Below are 19827 nucleotides of genomic sequence, written 5' to 3'. Positions count from 1 at the left end.
TAAATAGAAAGGATTGGAAGTTTAAAAGTAGGATAGAGTGGGATAATCAACTTTAAAGTATGGATCTAGTAACAAATTAAAATATGGAATGCAAGAGGTGCAAAATTAAATTAGAGCTAAAAGTATTCAAGAATGGATTAAAGCTAGAAGAGGTTGGGGGGGGGAATAAGGGGACATATGTAAAACTTTCAACAATAAAGATTTAGCCCTAGCTAGCTTGGCTCAGTGGATAGAGCGTCGGCCTGCAAACTGAAGGGTCATGGGTTCAATTCCGCTCAAGGGCATATGCCTTGGTTGTGGGTTCGATCCTCAGTAGGGGGCATGCGGGAGGCAGCCGATCAATGATTCTTTCTCATCATTGATGTTTCTATCTCTCTCTCCCTCTCCCTTCCTCTCTGAAATCAATATATATATATATAAAGATTTAGCAAAAGAATGGATTAAAGCCAAAAGGTGTGGCCAGAGGTAATTACCATCGGTGGGCATAATTTCTGTGTTTGCTGAACAAAGGTCCACTCAAAATCTCTTCAAAGTCCATATTAATAAGATTCTTTTTAAAAAATGAATATTACCTCTCAGAATTGATCATGTAATTTGATCTATATATTATTTTTAAACCATAATTATCACAGTGAGAATCTTGTAGTAAAACTCTAAAGAAATAACCTAAGAATTTTTATATTGCATTGAAAGATATGGCAACATTAACAGCAAAACAACGTAGAAGGTACTTTTTTATCATAATAACTAGAGGCCTGGTGCACGAAATTCATGCATGGGTAGGGTTCCTAGGCCTGGCCAGCGATCAGGCACTATCGCGGCCTTCGGCTGCTGGCCAGGGCCTTCCTTCCCCAGCTGCTGACTGCTGGCCAGGGCCTTCCTTTATTTCGCACTGCCCCCTGGTGTTCAGCACATGTCATAGTGAGTGAGCAAACTCCCGGTCAAACTCCCGTGGGGACAAATTACATATTAGCCTTTTATATATATAGATATGACCCACCATCATTCTGATCATAAGGGAGACTTCTTTTTCCTCAGAGGGAGAGAGCCTGGGTTATAATTTAACTTTAAGAGTCTTCACTTAGTACGATAGTTGGCAGTAGGAGGATATTAGACTAAACTTCTTATTATTGTTAACTATGTAATTTTTCTCTTAGGTTAATTGGACTCCTGAGATTAACAAAGAACACTTGCTGCAAGGTCTGCTTCCTGATGTACAAGTACCAACATCTGTAAAAGATATGCGCTATTGCCAGGTTTCATTTCAGGATGATCATGTGTCTTTGGAAAGTGCATTTACAGTAAGGTTTGTGGACATATTACACGTGGAGATATTTCAAAATTCAGCATATGGCAACAAAAATACTTTTCTCAAAAGCACTCATGTAAAATTTCTTTTTAATGTAGGAAATATCACAATTTCTGTGAAATATAGTAGGTTGTCTTTGGAAAAAAAACTCAATGGAGATAGTGATTAGTTTTTAATATCAGTATAGCCCTGTGCTTAATTAATTGGCCCTCTAGTATCTGTAAGAACCAGAAATTGCATTAAAGGAAAGTCTTCCTAGTGCAAGCAACAGTGAAACACCTGCAAAATGAAAGACACGAAAAGTATGAAATATACAGCCTTATTAGTCAATGTATTGTTCAGAAGGAAATATTCCTTGGTTATTGATGAGTTTCAAAGCTGACTCCAACCAGACCCAATATATAGAACTAATAAAAAGGGGAAGGGAGGTAAATATATTAAAAATCTTATCTTTCACCTTCGCCTGTCACTTCCTTGACCATCTCTTTTTTGGCAACCTCCTTCATTTCAAGCCTTCTACCCATTTTCATACTTTTTCCAACACTTTAAATAGCTCCATAAAATTTTCAGGTGTACTACTTTCCAACTATAGTTAGATCTCTTAATGGTTATTCTTAACCTTCTTTTCTTTCTCAGTGCTCTCGTTATAATTTCTTTTTAATCCAGCATAGATACTATGATTTAACATTTATGTAATTTTTTTCTGTCAGTATTCTATACTCTTTGCAAGCTGCCTTTATTTACTCTTGGGTTATTTGTAGGGGAATTATTACATTTGAGTTTTAGAAAGTGAGTGATACATATATCTTTAGCATATTGTAACTACTTTAAATTTTTTGTACAATGAATGGTGTGACTGAAACCTTTTAACTTAACCAATTTCAGACCCCTACCTGATGAACCTAAACATCTAAAGTGTGAGTTGAAAGGAGCAAAAACAGTACAGATGGGCCAAGAGCTTCAAGGGGAAATAGGTTAGTATGTCCAGCGTTAAGAACAAAACAAAACACAAAAGCTTATATAATACGTATTTATGTTCATGTTTTGACATATGTAATCTGAAAGGAAAGCTTTGGGTTTATATACAATTACTGGTTTAAAATCCATTGTCAGAAAAGATTGAAGTGTTTTCACTATTTTTGCCCAGGCTGACATACTGTGAAATTAATTTGGTAAAAAATGTGTTGGAAAAAACGTTGGCTCATATCAGTGAATATATATTTATCCTATATTTTTCATATATCTAAAACAGTGGTTTTCAACCTTTTTCTTCTTGTTTTAAACATAAACTAATAGTAATTATTTACCCTTTTTGCTCCAGAGCGACTTTTTAAAAAAATCAGGTGCCTACACTTATATGTCTGGTACCAAGAATTAATCAGATACAACCTTATTATGCAATTTGATTAGTAAGAAGCAACTCTATTATATGATCTCTATATTTATGGTTTAAGACAGGACATTCACACTGCACAGCTTTTGTTATGTTAGCCATTGTCATTTTTTAATTTGCTAATCTAAGGGAAAAGAGGTCAGTGTCCCTGACTAAATAGTCAGGTATTACATATTTTACAGATTCTTGTGGCACACCAGGGTGTCAGGTCACACTGGTTGAAAATCGCTGATCTAGATATGTAATACTAAATTATTTTCTTCAAATTTTTATGGTAAAAATCTGGTTAGCATCAGCATCATTTTAAATGAATAAACTCAAATGTATATATATATATATTCTTGATGTTTTTGTTGTGATTGATTATAAGGTAAGTGAGTATAACTTTTTTATAAAAATACAAACAAGAACAAAGAGTGAGTTTTTAGGCATAATTTTATTAAAGTATATAAGTGTATTTATAGATATTTGTATCTTTTATTAAAAGATAACACTTTGAAATCAAACTTTCCTTTTAGTTGTAATAGTTACAGATCAGTACGGAAATCAGATTCAAGCATTTTCACCAAGTTCTTTATCTGCCTTGGGAATTGCTGGTATTGGACTTGATAGCTCACAGTTGAAAACTACCTTTCAGGTATGGCTGCTTTTCACTACAGTTGGCTAATGCCATTGGTTTATATATGACAAAATTTGGGGGAAACTAAAATAAATTAAAAGAAATTTGATTTTAGTGTTTATAGCAAAAAAAAAATCATAAAAGAAATTATAACACCTCTTTGTAATTAAAATTTTTGAACATATGCAAAATATAGATTAAATAGTATAAATAAATCCCATGCTCCCATCACTCAGCTTCAAGTCATTACTTCCCTCCTTATCATACCATTTTTGAAGCAAATTCTATACATCACATGATTTCACCTATAAGCACTTGGATATACATATTAGGGCAGTTTTTTATGCAGTTGTTTAAATCAAATTTCTAAGCGCTCACACTCTTTATTAAAGTAATTGTGAAACTTTACAACTGTGTAGTTAATTGAGATTAGTTTAAAATAAGAATTGTGGTACACTTATTTCAATTTAAAACAAGCAGACACAATGTATTCTAGAGAGGTTAAAGACATTTTTAGGGAAAAAGAGGTGTGGAAGTTAGACCTTCAGGGAACCTGCGAGAACAGAGTAGGTGAAAGAAGAGGAATTCTAAGGCCCAAGTAAAGTTGAGTCCATTTAGAGCACTTAATGCTTTTCAAGACTCTTTTTCCTTTTAGATCCTCCTTTACAGTTTTCCTGACAGATAACCATAGTAGCTTCCTTGTTGCCATTCCTAATTAGAGTTTCTGTTTCCACTAATCTGTCATGCTATTATTTTCCAGTTTTCAGAACACCACTTTCACTAGATCTTAGCACTGCTGAAGAACTTTAATGATGTTTTGTTCACTATACAAAGCTGAGGTTTGCTCTTTGACTTTCAAGTTCTTCAATTATCAAGCTTTACCCTATGTATAAATGAAATAAGCAGATAACTGCTACTGCTGATTTGCATGAACAATCTGCTTCCTTCTACTTTATGCACAAACTCATATACTCTTTCACTCATAGCTCCTAAATTATGTCTTCCTACATCTTTAGTTACATTACATACCCATCAGCATATAAACATGCTGCAATACCTCTCATTTTTAAAAAACACCCCACCCCCGACCCCCCAAAAAAACACCACCATTCCAAAACTTCCTTTGGCTCTGAATCTTTGTCCATCTACTGCCCTATTTCTCTTTTTTATAGTATAACTTCTTGGAAGAGTTGTATATATTCTCTGTTTTCACATTCCCAGGCAGGCCCCATTCAACATGTTTTTCTGTCCTATTCCATCTGACCAAATTCATTGTCAGTTTTTAGTTATCATGCCATCTTTCAGACCTATCAGCATTTTACATTACAAATTTAGACTCCATCACCTTAGTGTGGCCTAAAATACGCAGTAGTATTCCTCCACAGCATAATCTCCCACTTTTCTTCTTTTATAGCTTAATATTCGCCAGCCAAGTAGACTTTCTTTCTTCCAACTGTCATTTTACAACTGATATATACTGTCTTGACTCACTTTCAAACAACAGGAATCTACCCCCAGTCTCTGCAGAGATAAAAGAGCTTTCTGTGTTTTTTAAATAAAAAGTAGTTTTAATATATCATTGTTTCTTAAAATCATTCCATTTCTGCATCTACATGAAATGTCCTGCTATTCTGAAATACACTCCTCTGATAAATTCAACATTAGACCTTACAGAGTGCCTTTAAGAATTTTATATTGAATTCTATTTGTACTTATCTACAATTTGCAAAGGCATAAACAGATTACATTTTCAAGATTTGAAGTAAAACCAGAATAACTTCCAACATGATATAAAAAATAAATCACCTCTTCAAAAGGGCTTTTGGTGTTTCACTATTAAATGTGACATTCTAGCCCAGCAGGTGTTGCTCAGTGGCTGAGCATCGACCTATGAATCAGGAAGTCACCTTTCATTTCCTGATCAGATTATATGCCCAGATTGTAGGCTCGATCCCCAGTAGGAGGACGTTCTGGGGGCAGCCAATCAATGCTCCTTTCTCATCATTGATGTTTTTATCCCTCTCTCCTTTCTTCCTATCTCTGAAATCAATAAAAACATATTAAATGTGAAATTCTAGGTTATACTTTACATATTTTGAACTTTTAATATGTTTTACTAATGAATATTCAATTTTTTAAAAAATATATATTTTATTGATTTTTTACAGAGAGGAAGGGAGAGAGATAGAGAGTTAGAAACATTGATCAGCCGCCTCCTGCACATCTCCTACTGGGGATGTGCCCACAACCCAGGTACATGCCCTTGACCGGAATCGAACCTGGGACCTTTCAGTCCACAGGCCGACGCTCTATCCACTGAGCCAAACCGGTTTCGGCAATTTTTTAAAAAAATATTTAAAAAATCCCGCTGGCTGTGTGCTCATTGGGGTTTTGGGGAGATTAACGTGGATTATTTTACAGTGTCTTTTTACAGAAAATATTCTACAAACAGTTGTTTACAAACAAAGCATAAAATTTTAAGTCTAATTTTTAAAATATGAATTTGTACTCAGTGGAAATTTAAGATGATGAAATCATTGAGAGTCGGTATTAAAATGCAAATACTACAGTACTCATGCCAGTGTGTAACTGGTTTATATCATTCAATCACATTGTAAAAATTACAAGCTAGTTTTATTGATTTCCATTAATATGATGTGTTAAGTATTCTAAGTACCAGGAATTAATCAGTGACAAATCAAAGCTTCTACCTTCTTAGAGATCACCTTGTAATTTGGAGAGCATGCAGTAGGTAAGACATGACTGATAAGAAGAAAAATAAATCATGGTAAGGGAATAGAGTGACATTATATTGATTGGTCAGGGAAGACCCCTCTGAATAAGATATCCTATATGCAAAAACAAACAAAAGAAAAGCCATGTAGATATCTGGTAAAGAATGTTACAAACAGAGGGAAAGAGCAAGTGCAAAGGGTATTAGGCAAGCACCTGCTTGGCTATGTGGGAACAGAAAGGAGACCATGTCAGTGTAAATGAGATAGGATTTAGACCAGCGGTTCTCAACCTGTGGGTTGCGACCCCTTTGGCGATCGAATGACCCTTTCACAGGGGTCGCCTAAGACCATCCTGCATATCAGATATTTACATTACGATTCATAGCAGTAGCAACATTACAGTTATGAAGTAGCAACGAAAATAATTTTATGGTTTGGTCACAACATGAGGAACTGTATTTAAAGGGCCAGAAGGTTGAGAACCACTGATTGAGACAAAGATAAAAGTACATAGCCAGACTTTTTAGATCTCTCCTTTACAAAAAAAGAAATTCAGTTTCTCCTCTGAAGGAAATGAAATTCATGGTATGCCAATGTTGACATGTGTGCAAGTTATTTGCGATTGTTTTACCCAGAAGCGCATCTTCCTATCTTCTCAATGTACTTTTTTCCTCACTAGGAAAATACACAGAGTATAAGTGTAAGAGGCATCAAATTTATTCCAGGTCCTCCTGGAAATAAGGATCTTTGTTTTACTTGGCGTGAGTTTTCTGACTTTATTCGAGTACAGCTAATTTCTGGACCACCAGCTAAACTTCTCCTTATAGACTGGCCAGAATTAAAGGAGGTAAGTAACTTCCTGCCTTGATTGAAAGAATTTAATATCACATGGCTTATTTCTTTCAGCTTGTCAGTGGATCAAAACAGATATATTTTGTTGTTAAGGAACAACAGATAACAATAGGAACGGTTAAAGGACAGCAAAAGGACAGAATAATACGATTCTTTATACTTTATTTAATTCATTACTGTGTCCTTGTTTGTTAAAAAACAGTATAATAATTCAAATCCTAAATATGTTATATTTTCAAGCATCCATAAAAGTGAAAATAGTATAATGAAACTCTTACTGGTTTTTGCCAGTTTTGTTTCATTCTCTCTCACTGACTTAAAAAAATGTTTTTATTGGAGGTTCAAAACATATTTCAGATATCAAGTCATTATATCCATAAAAACTTAAGTATGTCTTCCTGTGCAAGTAGTTAAATCTTAAAATCTAATTCTGCAAATGCCTGTCAAATCTGTTGCTTTTGTTGAGCTTTTACTAAATTTTTAGAATTGTAATATTGAAATGTTTAGATTCTGGCATTTACTTATGGTATAGCAAGGCACCTTTTGGTATGATAGCTTACATTTTTTTCTAAAGGAAAATGAACTCATATGACTATGGTAGTAGATAAAATTTACTTCTAAAGAATCAGATCATTTAAGAAGAGTTTACATGCCTGTGCCCTAGTTTGAGATTGTCCTTTTTTTTTTAAATCCTGAGAATTTTTTCCATTGATTTTTTTAGAGAGAGTGGAGGGGAGGGAGGAGGCAGAGAGAGAGAGAGAGAGAGAGAGAGAAACATCAATGTGCGAGAGACACATTGATTGGTTGCCTCCTGCATGTGCCCTGACCTTTTATTGAATTATTAATCATTTCTATAAGGATCATTAGTAATATAATTGACTTTTAAAATTTTATTTTAATTGATGAAAGAAACCATTTGTGAGTAGAACAGAGATAGACTTTATGATGATTTTATAAGTATACAAATAGTAATGATATTGTTTGACACATATTTAGTGCTTCTTAAAATATTTATATGTGTATCAGTTTGTTCCAGTAATTAATGGAAAAGAATTACAGCATCCTCTCATTGTTCAACTTTGTGATCAGTGGGATAATCCAGCACCTGTACCACTGGTTAAAATAAATATCATAAAAGCTAACAATTTAAAGGTAAGTTTTAAATGTCCTTAAATAATTTTCACTTAAAATTTCGATTTCATTCTTATAATAATGTCTTTAGGTGTCACTTTTTTTTTTTTAAATGTAGTCTTACATAACATAACGTCTATACTTGCTTAGTTTAAATCAACTTAAAGATTTTTCATAATTATTTTATGGAAATAAAGTTTGTATCTTACAAGTACTGTAAGAAGTTAGCAGCGTTCTTCAATTATGACTTTTGAGTATTTATTGTGTAACTAGTGGCCCGGTGCATGAAAATTCATGCTCTGGGTGGGGGGGAGTCCCTCAGCCCAGCCTGCCCCCTCTCACAGTCCAGGAGCCCTCAGGGGCAGGGGGCGCCCGGCGATAAGAGGAAGGCAACACCCACATCACACCTCTGCTGCTGCCACTGCCAGCAACACAAGCCTTGGCCGGCCCTGGTTCCCTGAGCCTTGGGCAGCCCAGGGCAGCTGGGCAGCCACCATCCAAGGCTTGCCTGCGCCTCGGGCGCACCCTGAGCGGCTGGGCAGCTGACATCCGAGGCTTGCCTGCCCCTTGGGCCGGCCCTGGGGGGCTGAGGGGGCTGAAAGGACTGGGGGACTCCAGCGGGGCTGAGGGGATGGGCGCCGCCATCTTGTGGCTATGGGCCCTGCCATCTTTGTGATGTGTGATGGTCAATTTGCATATTCCCTCTTTATTAGGATACTAATTTTTGGATTTTGGATTTTGGATTAGGATAAATAGATAACACTGACGAGGTGTGACTGAAGGGCAGATATAATGACCCGCGGTATGAGTTAAGGAACAGGTATTGGGGAAACTCACAAGCTGAGGATAAGCAAAAAAAGTCATGATTGGTACCTACCAGGGCCTAGGCATAGCTGCTGAAACTACCCTGGGTTGTTCTAGGGTATGGGGCAGTCATGTACATGGCCTTGTAATATTTGGGGGCAAACATAGTGCTGGATATTAGGAAGTCAAATATTAAGTATTCTTACCTAAATATTGGGATATCCAACTGCTTAGAATCTACTAGGGACTTTGAATGCTTGGTGCAAAGTTGGAGGCCCTTCTATGAGGGGAAAAGCAAGAAGTTGCCAGTCTCTTACAAAGTTGTGCTTTGACACAATCCCTCCTATTGGTTGAAGGGAATTAATTTGCTCCAGCAAGGTTGTTACCAGGCAACACAGAGAGAGTTACTGAGGTAATATTCAGCCAGACTTGAATTTTATAATTTTAGTGAATGAAAATAGTTGATAATATGTAAATACACAGTTCCTTGAAATTAATCTATCCGTTCAATAAGAACCCCAGTAGGGATTTACCAGGACCTAAAAAGTTGATCTTAAAAGACATACAGGACTTGTTTTCAATCCTCACATATAAGAGAGCTATGGCTGGTGATTGAGTTAGTTGGAGAGTCATCCCTTATGCAAAAAACATATCATTGGGTGAGGATTAAAAAGAAAAAGACATACAGGATTTTAAAGTGCCAAGAATGGCTTGTGATCCACATGGACTTGTTTTCATAGTAAAGTAATCAGGGTTAAAATAAACTGTCAAAAAGATGATATTGCTGCTATGCAATCAGAAATAGACTTGCTTCTCTGGCTTAGCAATAAGGATTTAGGGCCTATTTTGAGAAAAATGTGTTGAGAGATAAGGGATCAAAGGGTAAATGTGACAGGTACAAATATAGGACTTTATTCTATCATTTCACTTACTCATCATTTTTGCCTCTCCAACTGTTGCTTTTTTTTTCTTTCTTCATCTACTATACTAGTAGTTATCTAATCTTTAGGTTCCATTAAGCAGAAATAAGTATTGGGTTTTAGGAGTGTGATTTTCTGCTATCACACTTTACAAATTCACTTTTGTTCTTAATGTTTGTTTCTAAGAGGGTTAAACAGTGATTATTTTCTATCCCAAATAAGAATATGACTCTAGTTACTAGATAAAAATGCTGACAGACTTTTCTAACCAATTATTAGGAAATGTGGCAACTGATTCTTAATCACCTGAAAGTAGAAGCTTGGTTATCACTATGAAGGTAGTATTGCAACAAAGATTTAGAAGCACATTTGATAGACATAAAGATAATGATAAGCCTTGGCTGGTGTAGCTTAGTTGGTTGGAGCATTGTCCTATACACCAAAAGGTGGTGCGTTCAATTCCCAGTTAGGGCTCATACCCAGGTTTTGGGTTCCATCTCTAGTCAGGGCAAGTATGGGAGGCAGCCTATTGATGTTTCTTGCATCAGTGTCTCTCTCTCCCTCCTTCCCTCTTTCCCTTCTTTCCTCCCTCTGAAATCAATGAAAAAAGGATATCCTTGGGTGAGGGAGAAAAAAAGATAAAAGATGAAGTAACAGTGGACATAGTATTATGATGCCTTGAATTATGTGTGTGTGTGTGTGTTTATGTTTATTTCTCCCATGCCATTCCCCAGAACCCCAGTTTTGTAATATACAGTATTTGTGAAATTAGAAAGTTGTAGGTTTTAGAAGTGTGTGCAACTATAACTTTTAAATTAGTAATAGAGAAATTGAATTTCATCTCTAGAATTTTCTAATTATTTTATTTTGTTTTATTTTTAGCTCACTCCTTCAAACCAACAGTATAAAACAGATGAAAAGGGCAGGGCTAATTTGGGAGTGTTCAGTGTTTATGCAAACCCTAGGTAAGAACTGAGAGTTTAATGGTTATTAGTATTATACAGACTGTTTTTTCTTATTATTTGCTGAAGTTAAGAGTAATAAACTGTCCTGGCCGGTGTAGCTCAATGGTTAGAGTGTCAGCCCAACTACTGCAGGGTCACAGGTTCAATTCCTTGTCAATGGCATATACCTGAGTTGCAGGTTTGATTCCTGGCCTCTGTTGGGGCACCTGGGGGAGGCAGCCAATCAATGTGTCTCTCTCACATCGATATTTCTCTCTCCTTCTCTTCTTCCCTCCTTCCCTCAACTCTCTTCCAAACTCTAAAATCAATAGAAAAAATATCCTCTGGCGAGGAATTAAAAAGAAAAGAGTAATAAACTAGCCTTCTATTTAGTGTTAGGTGATAGAATGAGCAAGAGTAGTTTCCTAAATGAGTTAAACTATTTATAAATTCTCAGAATTTTTAGATTATAACTAATGTAATTTGAATCCTTTCCCCCATTTTTTCCTTTTTAGAGGAAAACATACTATGCAGGTGAAAGCCATCCATAACAGGAATACCATAGAAGGACCTATAATTAAGTTAATGATTCTTCCAGATCCTGAAAAACCCATTCGTCTCAATGTTAAATATGACAAAGATACTTTATTTTTAGCAGGGGGTACTTTCACTGGTGAGTAATTCACAGTTTTAAAATAAATTTGTAATGATAATTTGCCTTTCACATTAGTGGAATAAAGTACAGTAGGTCCTCGGGTTATGTCAGAGACCCGCGATTTTCACCATAAGTAGGAACCCACCTACATAAGCACCTACGTCACTCACATGGAGCACATACACAGCAGTAATGAAGTGAAACAGTAAAAAAAAAAATTTAAAAGATAACAATTCCTGACCTGTGGTAAATAAATAATAAAAAACATAAAACACATATGTCCATACGTTGAAATGACGGAACTTTTTTTTATATAAAAAATAAATGGGAGATGGCGATGTATCCATGAAACAATGTACATCGAGTCCGACGTAACCCGAGGGACTGCCTGTATTTATTCTAGGTACTTAGCATGATAAAGAAAGCAAGTATGTAATAGCCTTTTAAATGACACAGAAAGTACATTTGACTTGGCTAAATGTCTTTTGTCACCTCTGTATCCTGCATTCTTGTAATGGTACATAACAAACTGAAAGTTCATACATAAACTGATAGCCTCGGGTAATTCAGTTTGCAAAAGAAATATAAACAGCTAAATGGCAAGAACTGTCAGGGCTCTACTAAATGTATTGCAGTATTAACTTAAAATAAAACCAGATTGTTTAACTTAATTTGGAAGGAAATACATCACATCAGAATTTATGATTTAAGATACTTCAAAACAACAAACATTTCTAAATACCTCCTATGTCTAGGCACTATACTTGGCTCTTAGTTCCAATAATGAATATGACAGTTTTCAATGAGTTTAGTCCAGCCGTGGGCAAATTACGGCCCACGGGCCAGATTCGGCCCGTTTGAAATGAATAAAACTAAAAAAAAAAAAAGACCGTACCCTTTTATGTAATGATGTTTACTTTGAATTTATATTAGTTCACACAAACACTCCATCCATGCTTTTGTTCCGGCCCTCCGGTCCAGTTTAAGAACCCATTGTGGCCCTAGAGTCAAAAAGTTTGCCCACCCCTGGTTTAGTCTAATGTAGGAGACAGTCAAGTAAGCAAATAATTTTATTGTAATCTAGCAGGTACCAAATCAATAGGAAATAGTATTTGCTTCATACAGGTAATTTTCTTGAAGACTTGTTTTCTTGAAGGGATGAGTTCCTATACATAAATATAATTATTAAAAATAGTTAATTTTTTAATGTAAATTTTTTGGTCTGCTTCTTGTAACTACTTACGTTACATATATACATTGTCTTTATAGTCAAGTGTTTTAAATGTTTGGGGAGATAAGACCTATTTTCTGTGATTAAAAAAGGAACAGATGTCAAATGGCTGGTACAGATGATAAACATAAGGGGAATATTATGTGTAATAATTTAGCTGCTGTATGCTATTAAAAATCATAAAAGAAAGTAAACATTGTATTCTTGGAATACACAAAGCATATGATTTTATGACCAGCTGCCCAAATTTCTAGGTTGCTGAATATCCACAGTCTACCTATTTGGTCTTGCATGATAGAACTTAGAGCATGGCAGACTATGAAAATAAGACAAGGGACTATTAATAGCAAAGATGTATGTGTAGATTTCTGGGAAAGACTTAGCACCAGAGTTGTCTGTCATGATTAATAAGTTTTATAGACAAACTAGAGGCCCGGTGCACAAAATTCATGCACTGGGTGGGGGGGGGGGTTGTCCCTCAGCCCAGCCTGCACCTTCTCCAATCTGGGACCCCTTGGGGGATATCTGACTGCCAGTTTAGGCCCGATCCCACAGGGCCTAAACCAGCAGTCGGACATCCCTCTCTCAATCCAGGACTGCTTGCTCCCAACTGCTCGCCTGCCTGCCTGATTGCCCCTAACCGCTTCTGCCTGCCAGCCTGATCACCCCCTTACCACTCCCCTGCCAGCCTGATCGACGCCTAACTGCTCCTCTGCCGGCCCGATTGCCCCCAACTGACCTCCCCTGCTGGCCCAGTTGCATCCAACTGCCCTCCCCTGCCGGCCCAGTAGCCCCTAACTACCCTCCCCTGCTGGCCTGCTTGTCCCTAACTGCCCTCCCCTTCTGGCCTGATTGCCCACAACTGCCCTTCCCTGCCAGCCATCTTTGAGGGCGTGGCAGTCAATTATCATATTCCCTCATTGGCTGTGGGCACCATCATCTTTGAGGGCATGGCAATTAGCATATTCCCTCTTTATTGGCTGTGGGCACTGCCATCTTTGCGGGTGGGGAAGTCAATTAGCATATTCCCTCCTTATTGGCTGTGGGCACCTCCATCTTTGCAACGATGTGAGGGTCAATTACCATATTCCCTCTTTATTAGATAGGATTGTTGGAGAATGCTGATTAAAGAATAGTGTTATTTTCTTCATCAGAATTTTATTAACAATTTGTATGCTTTGACATACAGGCATACCTTGTTTTATTGAGTCTCTGAGATACTGCTTTTTTACAAATTGAAGGTTTTGACAACCCTGTGTTGAGCAAGTCTGTAGGCACCATTTTTCCAACAGGCTAATTAAAAGTATGTACATTGTTTTTTTAGACATAATGCTATTGCATATTTAAACTACAGTATAATGCAAACATAACTTTTATATTCATTGGGAAAGCAAAAAAAATGTATGGTAACTTGCTTCATTATAGTGGTCTAGAACCAAACCTACAATATCTCGAGGTATGCCTGTACAGTAAGTCTTCACTTAACATCGTTGATAGGTTCTGTGACTTTAAGTGAAACGACATATAACAAAACCAATTTTACTATAGGCTAATTTATATAAACCAGAGTTAAGTTCCTGTGACATCATTATAATAAACAACGTTTAAACCAAACAATGTTATTTGAGGACCTGCTATGCAATTAACCAAATTCATTAGTTGAACTAGAAAGAAAACAAATTTTTTAATGTTCCTCATGACAGATTTTATGATTACTGTTATTTCTGAAGATGATAGCATCATTAAAAATATTAATCCAGCACGTATTACCATGAAAATGTGGAAGCACTCTAACAATGGGAACCGACCACCAGCAAATGTGAGTCATGGAAAGCATTTTAGAAGTTATAAATAGTTCTTACATTTATCTTAAAATTAAATGTAATTTAAGTGAAAATGCAGTATGTATATACTGGAGAGCTAGAAATTAACCCACTCCATCACTTGGGATTTAAAAATATATCAGAATATTTCAAAATTGTGTTGATGCTACTGAAAAAGGACAGCCTATATTGTGATAGTTCTAAAACTTTCAGATACTTTACACAATAAAATTATCTTGTCTAAAGGACAGAGGCACAAAATAAAAAGCATAATATCACTAAGATAGTATAGAAAATGAAATAGTAGAGAAATATGATTGATAGACTTACTTGTTAGAGAAGGGGGATAGAGTGGTAAGAACAGTTTGAGGATTTAAAGCAACATAGTCCAATGGAAATATGTCACATGATATTTCCTATTTCTAGTAGCAACATTAAAGTGTAAAAAGAAATAGTAAGATTAAGGTTAATATAGTTTTAACCTACTATATCGAAAATTATCTTACCAAGTCTTTGAATTTGGTTTGTATTTTATGCTTACACCACATCTCAATTTGCACCACCATATTTCAAGTGCTCAGTAACCAGATGTGGCTGTTGGCTACCATACCTTATACTATATCAGAAGGTCCCTGTTGGGGTCCAGCCCCAGCAGGTCCAGGGGTTCCCAAAGGTGTGGACAGAGTCGGCGAAGAAGGAAGGACACGGAGGCAGCGTTCAGTTGATCAGCATAGCCAGGTTCTCCAGCCATGTTCTCTAGCCAGGTTCAGTCTTTATTGTCCTGTTACATCTGTATTTATACCAGTTGATTTTAATCCTATCCATTCTATTCCAAAGGTTAGGGCATTTGTTATCTCCATTCCAACGTCACTCCTCTATTGTTCTGTTAAACTACAAGGAAGTAACTGAAGGAGATTATCCTAAGTGATTGTTCGTAGTTAAAGTGATTAATTACCCGCCTGGCACTTAGTTAAGGGGTTTTATTCCCTTCCTTAGTCCTGTTAATCCCTAACTTGAGTGAAAAATCCCCACCTGGGGAAACAACCTTTCTCGGAGAGGTGACCTTGGTTAAAACACATAGCGCTAAGAAGGGGAGCAAACATATTAAGAACAGTATGCCATATACGCCAGGTCCCTTGAAACATATGCTGTGCAGATGTTTCTTTCCTGCAGAGACTGTGTCAAGCAGCAAGGATGGACCGGCTTCCAGCAGGTCCCAATTTAACAATGCCTTTCATGGTTTATGATTCATTTTAATTATCTGTTTAGGAAATTAACTTTCTTAATTGACACCATCAGTCCCATCAAGCAGCTATTACCTTAAACTGTATCACCAACAAAGAGATCTATGTGCCCTTTAATAATGTCTTTCCATTGTGGCTAATCTCATATTGTGTCTTATATACATTGTAAAGATATATACATATAGGTATGTGCCTGTGTATTTATAAATTCAGATGTGATTTGCATTCACATTTAGTAAAGGTGATATACTAGTAACTTTTCATCCTAAGTATACTATGTTAAATGTTTGTGATTTCTCTCTCCCCTGTCCTCTTCTCTCTTCTCTTTCTAGGCAGAAACATTTAGTTGTAATAAAATAAAAGGTAATGACAAGGAAGATGGCTGCTTCTACTTCAGGTATTTTTCAAGTCATTTCATATTTTTATGCATACTTTGTTACATAGTTAATCAGCCTTTGCCTGCCCAACTAGAGAAAAAAAATTTGTGATTGAATAAAAATTAATACTCTCTTATTTTTTGCCAATAAGTTTTTTGAGAATATGTGTTTTTACTGTTTGTAAGCTTTGTAAAATGGCTTGGTGAAAGATTGTTGTGATATTTATATGTATATATGTTTTCAGAATTATCAAAGCCATCAGAAGAAGATTCACACTATATTGTCAGACTACTTTATAATATCTTACTCTATAGGAGATTTCTATAATCTTAAAGTTACAATCTTAGAAAGTTAAAAAAAAAGGCTGGACTAGTTTTTTACCGTTAAAGTACATATTACTTTGAGGTGTTGCTTCTGCATTCTGGACCTCTATTTTGAAATCTGAAAAATAATTTTGAGTAGGCTATGTCTAAGGTTTTGTTTATCTATTTTTAATGATAAATGTTTTTTTTTTAGATTTTTACAAAAAGGATAGTGGCACAAAGTAAAAAGCATTATATCACTAAAAGATAGTATAGAAAATGAGATAATTATCTTGTTTCTTTAAATGTATTAGTCCTTAGGTCATGTAGAAACCAAAAAATGCAGTTACAAACCATTGTTAAAATAATGCTAACATTTATAATTGCTTCTGTATTTACCTTTATTGAGATCTTTATTTCCCCATGGTGCTTCATGTTACTGTCTGCTGGGATACACTTGATTTTATCATAATGTATTATCACTTTTAGGTATTTGTGGATTTGTTTTGCTAATATTTTGTTTGGGATTTTACATCTACATTAATGCATTTTCTTTCATACATATTCTTTTTCAAGTTTGATGTCTAGGTCATGTATGCCTCACAAAAATAACTGGAAGAAGTGGTCCCTAATTCTTGATTTATTCTATGGGAAGGTCTTGTTGAATAGTGTCATACTAGTATTTATGTATATACATGAATAATTTTAGGAACAATCACAAATCTTTTTATATTGTGTTTTTATTACTTATTTGATCAAGATATTTTCTAATTTTCATTGTGATTTCATCTTCTATCCAAGTTTATTCAGAAATATAGTGTTTAATTCCTAAATGTGGAATTTTCTTATTCTTTTTTTTTTGTTACTGATTTCTAGTTTAATTCCACTTTGGTCAGAGAACCCACCCCATATAATTTCAATTCTTTGAAATTGATTGACAGTTGTTTTTGTAATATGTGTCACTTTTGTAAATATTCCATGTGTGCTACACAATAATGTATACTGCATTTGAAGCACAATGGTTTTTATATTAATTAGTTCAAAATTTGCTATAATTTTTTTGTCTGTGTTTTTTAGCAGTGAGTATGAGTGTGGGTTCCTCTGTTTTCCCTCTTAGTTCTATTCTATCATTGATTGCTTATATATTTTAAGCCTATCTTATTTACATATAGACTTAGATTATATATTCCTGGCATATTGAATCAGCTATTATTACAAAGTATTTGTCTTTTTACTCTAGTAATGTTTTTGTCTTGAGATCTACTTTGGTAATAGTACAGCAACTTTCTTTATGATTGACATGCAAAGCCATCTTAGGAATCGTGATAGTGTTTGCATAAAATATCTTTTTTTTCATTACTTTTGTATCTCTATTTTAAGAGTCTGACAGTATGGTTGTTTTTTAAAATAATGTCTTTTAACTGAAAAGTTTAGAGATTACATGTAATTATCAAAACACATGCTTTTGAATCTTTGATCTTACTGTTTATTATTGATCCTGCTATTCTTTTTTTTTCTTTTTTAAGTGTTTTTCTTATTTTCTACTCCTTATTAAGTTGGTAGTTATACATTCTCAGTAATCTCTAAGTTTTTTGTTTGTTTGTTTGTTTAGATTACAACATACATATTTGACATACCAATGGGTAATGACAATTTGCATTTTATAACTTCTTAGACAATGCATGAATCTTTTTTGTTTGTATGTTTTAAGAGAAAGAGGAAGGGAGAGAGAAAAACATTGATGTGAGAGAGAAACATCGATTGGTTGCCTCCTGCAAGCGTCCAAACCAGGGATCAAACCACAACCATGGTATGTGCCTTGCCACCTTTTGGTGTATGGGACAATGCTCCAACCAACTGAGCCACACCCGCCAGGGCGACAGTGCATGAAACTTAGAAGCTTAAACTCCATTTTCCCTCTCCCACTTTACATACATGCTTCTGTTGTTGTATATGTTAAACCTATCAAGGCATTATTTTATATAGTCAGTGGTCAATTCTATTGACTAATTTATTTATCCTTTCTGTTAACCTTCAACTCGGCTTCCATCTGGGATCATTTTCTATCTGGGGAACTTCCTTTACTATTTTCTTCTAGTGTACTTTTGCTGGTGATGAGTTATCTCATTTTTGCCTAAAAAATATTTTTTCCACTCTCATATTTGAAGGATATTTTTCCTGTATGTGGTATTTTAGGTTGGCAGTTGCATTCTTGCCATCATTCACTACCCCATTATTTCTGTTGAGAAGTTACCTGACAGTCTTATTGTTGTTATCTTAAAAAGTAATCATTTCCTCCTGTTGTTTGGTTTTGAGTTTTGTTTTCAGAAGTTTTACTGTAACAATGCCTGTGTGTAGATTTCTTTTTATTTGTCCTGCTTAGTTTTCATGGGCTTTCATTTTGTGGTCTTGGTTCAATTTTGAAAAATTGTAAACTATTATTTCATCATATATGCATCTGCCTCCCTTTTCCTCTTCTTCTGGCAACTCTTAATTACATGCACATTACTCTTTCTCCGGGTATTCTCTGTTTCTTACCCTCTTTGCCATTCTTTTGTTTCTCTTCATTCTCGATATTTTATTCTGAACTACCTTCAATTAACTAATCTCTATTCAGTGGTATCTAATTTGCTATTAAATCCATCTTTGAATTATCAGTTTCTGTTTGGTATTTTCATGTTTAGTTCTCTAATGGGATTCTCAATCTTTTGTATGTGTTTTTAACCCTGAGTAGTAATCAAAGCCTGTCTGGAGTGTCTCTGGATTTGTTTTATTTGTTTCTGTTGGTTCCCATTCTAGTTTTTTGGCCTATTCATGTATCTGGTTGTTTCTTTTCTGTGGTTTGTGTTTTGTTTTTATAATACATTTTATTTATGAATATTTATAGAAATGATTTGAAGTCTCAGATGATATCTTTCTCCAGATAGGGTTTACATTTGCTTCTGTTCATTGTTTGGGCCACTAGCAGTCTATTACCATTTCAGTACAGTTTCAGAGGTTGAGATGATTCAAAGCTGAGTTGCTTTTCCATTGGGAGCTTATCTGCTTTAGGTCCACCTGTTTCTTAGGTCCACTGCTCCCAAGAGTAAAGCAACCTTAAATATGAAATTCACCTTTTAGGATTTCCATGCTATTTTTTCATCCTGTTGAGTTATTTTTCACGTTTTACTTGTTATCTCTCAAACATTTTAAAGCAGATGTCTTTAAATATAGTTATCTTCATCAGGAAGGGTAGATCTGCCATTTGAAAGCAGTATTCTGTTTTATTCTTACTGTAACTTTATTAGGTATTTCTCTCTTAACACATTTCGTACCGCTCAGGAGTTTTCACGTGTTTCGCGCGCCATCTGTTAAGGACCGCTCACGAGTGTTCTCATTTTTCACGCCCATGGAAAAAGGAGCGAATCTAGATACTTATGTAAATTTTGTTTGGTCCCTCTTCATAGAGGAAAATGTTTTACGCAGTACCATACGTTAAAAAAGTACTA

At 35.4% G+C, this 19827-nt stretch overlaps 1 protein-coding gene across 1 annotated transcript in view; it reads left to right on the top strand.

Annotated features, from left to right (window-relative positions):
• SMCHD1 (structural maintenance of chromosomes flexible hinge domain containing 1) overlaps positions 1–19827 on the top strand; it is a 151843-nt gene that overhangs the window by 89941 nt on the left and 42075 nt on the right. The window contains exons 28-36 of the mRNA XM_005868751.2: positions 1158–1306; positions 2195–2283; positions 3221–3339; positions 6736–6903; positions 7935–8060; positions 10646–10728; positions 11223–11380; positions 14297–14412; positions 15993–16057. Of these exons, the coding sequence (XP_005868813.1) occupies positions 1158–1306; positions 2195–2283; positions 3221–3339; positions 6736–6903; positions 7935–8060; positions 10646–10728; positions 11223–11380; positions 14297–14412; positions 15993–16057 (1073 nt within the window). The remainder of the gene's footprint in view (positions 1–1157; positions 1307–2194; positions 2284–3220; positions 3340–6735; positions 6904–7934; positions 8061–10645; positions 10729–11222; positions 11381–14296; positions 14413–15992; positions 16058–19827) is intronic.

The sequence above is a fragment of the Myotis brandtii genome, unplaced genomic scaffold (genome assembly GCF_000412655.1).
Source record: "Myotis brandtii unplaced genomic scaffold, ASM41265v1 scaffold276, whole genome shotgun sequence".
In the NCBI taxonomy this organism is placed as follows: domain Eukaryota; kingdom Metazoa; phylum Chordata; class Mammalia; order Chiroptera; family Vespertilionidae; genus Myotis; species Myotis brandtii.
This window is presented reverse-complemented; position numbering and strand designations above follow the sequence as displayed.